The 4,404-nt window shown below is 36.0% G+C and overlaps 1 protein-coding gene across 1 annotated transcript in view; it reads left to right on the forward strand.

The window, feature by feature from the left end:
• Nucleotides 1-4,069, forward strand: part of TRPC1 (transient receptor potential cation channel subfamily C member 1) — an 80,821-nt gene extending 76,752 nt beyond the window's left edge. Inside the window, exons 11-13 of the mRNA XM_007952882.2 lie at nucleotides 1,097-1,298; nucleotides 2,317-2,511; nucleotides 3,842-4,069. Coding sequence (XP_007951073.1) covers nucleotides 1,097-1,298; nucleotides 2,317-2,511; nucleotides 3,842-4,069 — 625 coding nt within the window. The remainder of the gene's footprint in view (nucleotides 1-1,096; nucleotides 1,299-2,316; nucleotides 2,512-3,841) is intronic.
• Nucleotides 4,070-4,404: the final 335 nt, after the last annotated feature.

A 4,404-nucleotide genomic window follows, 5' to 3' on the forward strand; every position in this document is an offset into this window, starting at 1 on the left:
GCCAGCCTTCTGGTTAGCAGTCAAGTGCCTTAGCCACTATGCTACCAGAGCTCCTATATATATATATATATATATATATATAAGAAGGTGCAGTCTTAGATAGGGGTCTAGGAAAGGCCCCAGAAGAGATGACATTCAAGTAAAGACATAAAGCAGATGAAGGAGCAAGCTATGAAGATATCTGGAGGAAGAGCATTTACAGAGATAAGGCAAGTGCCATGAGCTGGGAGCATGGCTGGCATGTTCAAGGAAAAGCCGGAAGGCGGGTGTGTCTGGAACAGAGTGAATAAAAGGGAGAGTTGTCAGAGATGAGTCAGAGAGGTCATGGGAGCCATGTAGGACCTTGCCAATCCTTATGAGAACTTTGGGCTGTTGAGACTGAGAATCATTTGAAGTCTTTGAGCAGAGGAGTAACAAAATCTAGTCAGATTTTAATAGGATCATATACAGTCTAGACACTATGTTAAGAATAAACAGAAAGGTAGCAAGAGGTTAAATAGTCTGGGATAATGTATCTTCTTTTTGAGTTCTTAATTCCTAAAATGTAGGAATTATCCTCATTTTTGGTAATATATCAGTGTTTCACTGCTATTCGTAAGGTTTTTTCACTGGCCAATTCTTTGAGAAGGGCTCTATATTAGTCTGGAAGCTCCACTGAAACCTGTCTACCACGGATGACCCTGCTGGTATTTGAAATACCGGTCACATAGCCTCCAGCCTCAGAGCAACACACAAGCCACCACAGTACGATACACTGACAAGACAAGTGGTGACTTTATCATGCTTGGTAAAGTGGAGGGTCAACAAAAAAGGGGAAGGCCCTCAATGGGATGGATTGACACAGAAACTGCAATGATGGACTGAGATACAGCAAGGATTGTGAGGCTGGCCCAGGATGGGGCAATGTTTCTCTTCTGTTGTACATAGGGTCTCTATGAGTTGCAGCCAACTCAGCAGCACCTAACAACAGCAACATCGTCATTTATTTAATAAGGTGCTACTAATTATCAAAGTTTTTCAAAAATAATTTTGGTCTAAATAATTCGTTAATTTCTGTGAACTGATTTCCTTAACATAAATGCAATTATCTTTACAGGTTCATTGGCACTTGCTTTGCTTTGTTCTGGTATATTTTCTCCTTAGCACATGTGGCAATCTTTGTCACAAGGTTTAGCTATGGAGAGGAACTGCAGTCTTTTGTTGGAGCTGTTATTGTTGGTACATACAATGTTGTGGTTGTGATCGTGCTAACGAAGCTGCTGGTGGCAATGCTTCATAAGAGCTTTCAGTTGATAGCAGTAAGTGTTCATTCTAACAACTTTACATTGTTTTCATCATATCATTGTTGAAAGCAATTACAATGAAATTACAATTAAATTACAATGAAAACATTGTTTTCAATCATCAAATACATGTGATATCTAAGGTAAACAGTATAAGAATTGAGAAATAACATCATTTGAAAATTAAATATGGTTTTTTAAAAAAAAACTTGGATTTTTTTTCTTTTTATATAACTTTATTGAGATTTGGGTGAAATTAAATATAGTTTTTACAGTGCAAGTGTGGTTGTTAAGTTTGTGTGCCCACTCGACTGGGTCTGGTTGAGTGGCTGGGCAGCTAGATGTAGTATTCCCCATGATAAGACTGGTAATCACCTCCATGGTGGAATCTATTGTGAGCAGCTGAATAGCTGCCCTAGGGATGTGGTCTGCTTCCTGTATATAAGCAGCAGCTTTGGGAATGGTCTCTAGTTTATGGCATGCTTGGACCCTGCACATAGCCATGTTGTTGTTCAGCAGCCTGCCATGCTCTGCCGACCTTAAGACTTCCAGTGGATTTGAATTAATGGCCTGTCATGTGGTTTGGTAACATCAGAACTGTGCCTTTTTACTTGTCAACCTTGGGCTTGGCAGCCTCAGCAGCCAGCCGCTGTCTGAGTGAAGAAAAGCTTCTAGCTTCAGTGGGCTGGGATCAGGAGGCAGAGCTGAAGCCCAAGGTTTGAGGGGCTTTTATCTAGCCCCTAGAGCACTTTGAACTTGGACTTAAAGCCTCTAAATTGTAAAAATAAACTCCTGTTCCTTCAAGCCATCCTATTTGTGGTATATTCCTGTTAGAGCGGTAGTAGGTAACCAAAACAGCAAGTGATTATATTAATTGTAAATTTTGGATCTAGTTTTGGGACAGTTTAAAAATGATCTCTCTCTTTTTCCCTCTTTGTCTATACACACATACAGACACTTCTCTGTATATCCATGTATACATATATATGTATGCATTTATATTTTGTATTGCTTTTTCATGTGTCTCTTATAGAATCATGAAGACAAAGAATGGAAGTTTGCTCGAGCCAAGTTGTGGCTTAGCTACTTCGATGACAAATGTACATTACCCCCGCCTTTCAACATCATTCCTTCACCAAAGACTATCTGCTATATGATTAGTAGCCTCAGTAAGTGGATTTGCTCTCATACATCAAAAGGCAGGGTCAAACGGCAAAACAGTTTAAAGGTAAGAAATTGGGAGTTTGAAATGCAAATGTAAAGTTTTAACAATTCCCAATCTCAGAAATTTCCTAAACTATAAATATGCAAGCTCCTTAAAGGGTACAGCTGTCTGATTTTTTTTTCTCACTGCTTTATCCCTAATGTATGGCATAGTGTTGAACATAAAGTAAGGGTTCCATAAATAATTATTGAGAGACAGCTATGGTTTTTAAGGTTTTCAGATTTTCCTTACATATGAAAACTCATAGTTTTAAAACATGGGAAATATTCAGGACACCTATACTGTCAGCATAGATAAAGAATAACCACTAGCATCAGCTTATATTTTTCTGGTTCTTCTTAAAAGTTATTCTTTGAATAATTCAACACATACTGCTATGAAAAAGGGGTTGGCAAACTTTTTCAGTAAAGGGTCAGATTAATAAATTTACTATTTAGTGTGTGTATACATATGCACACATTTACATATATATGTATATACACTGATTAGTAAAAACATATATGTGTGTGTGTGTGTATGTATATATATATATGTTGTTGTTGTTATGTGCCGTCGAGTCAGCCCCGACTCATAGCGACCCCTCCTTGGGTTTCCGAGGCAGTATTACTACGGAAGTAGGATTGCCCAACCTTCCTTCCGAGGAGTGGCTGGTGGGTTTGAACCGCCAGCCTTCTGGTTAGCAGTCAAGTGCTTTAGCCACTATGCTACCAGAGCTCCTATATATATATTTTTTACTAATTTACTAATATATTATATTTTGCAAGCCAACAGACAGAATATTTTGTCTATGGGCTAAAACAACAAGAAAAATAAATTTCCATAAAATTTTTATTGACAAATTCAAAATATAACAATAATTGGGTATAACTTCTTATAACACAGGTTTACTAATAAGAAGAATAGAATTATTTTTTTGGGGGAAGATAACAGTTTGTTTAACTGGAGTTCAAAGTTAGTGTTTCCTGTCATCAGATTGATTGTCAGTGTTAATCTGTAAAAACTTTCTTAGTTCTCAGGTCATATGAAAACAAGATGTAGACCATACTTGGCTGGTGAGTCATAGTTTGCTGATCCCAACTATAGACTGAAGCTTCCTAACATTAATTTTTTTAAATCAAGATAAGCATACAGTTAAGTGAGCAAAACAATTATGCTGGCTATATTTTTTTAAACAAATGTTGAATATTATTTTGCAACATATAGTGGCAAAAATAAAGCCTAATAAAAAGCATTAGAAGAGGTATTTGACCCTGTAAATGTTTTTAAAAAAATCCACCTCATTTAAGTTTTATTTTTGTATATTGTTAGTATCATATTATTGTTTGCTTTTAAGGAATGGAGAAATTTGAAACAGAAGAGAGATGAAAACTACCAAAAAGTGATGTGCTGTTTAGTACATCGTTACTTGACTTCAATGAGACAGAAGATGCAAAGTACAGATCAGGCAACTGTGGAAAATTTAAATGAACTGCGCCAAGATCTGTCAAAATTCCGAAATGAAATAAGGGATTTACTTGGCTTTCGGACTTCTAAATATGCTATGCTTTATCCAAGAAATTAAACATTTTCTAAATCATACAGAGAATAATTTTCAATAATAAATCTAAAAGACTGCATTTCCATAACTTGCAATTAAATTAATAAAGTATATATTGAAATAAAGAATTATATAAAAGCCATTCTTTAAAGTATTTATAGTGTAAATATATGTTATGTAAAATATGTATATAGAATTAGTTTTTAAAACCCTCTGTTAATGGCTTTTTGCAGAAGTGAAACAGATTAAGTAGATAGATTTCGTTAGCACGCTGTTTAGTTTTCTTATTTGGACAGTACTTTGTATTTTCTTTTTCTGTTTAAAAAGGACAGTTATATCTGTGCAATTGCCCAGAAGGT

This window comes from Orycteropus afer, unplaced genomic scaffold, assembly GCF_000298275.1.
Source record: "Orycteropus afer afer isolate SDZICR_OR568_19922 unplaced genomic scaffold, OryAfe1.0 scaffold00363, whole genome shotgun sequence".
Lineage (NCBI taxonomy): Eukaryota > Metazoa > Chordata > Mammalia > Tubulidentata > Orycteropodidae > Orycteropus > Orycteropus afer.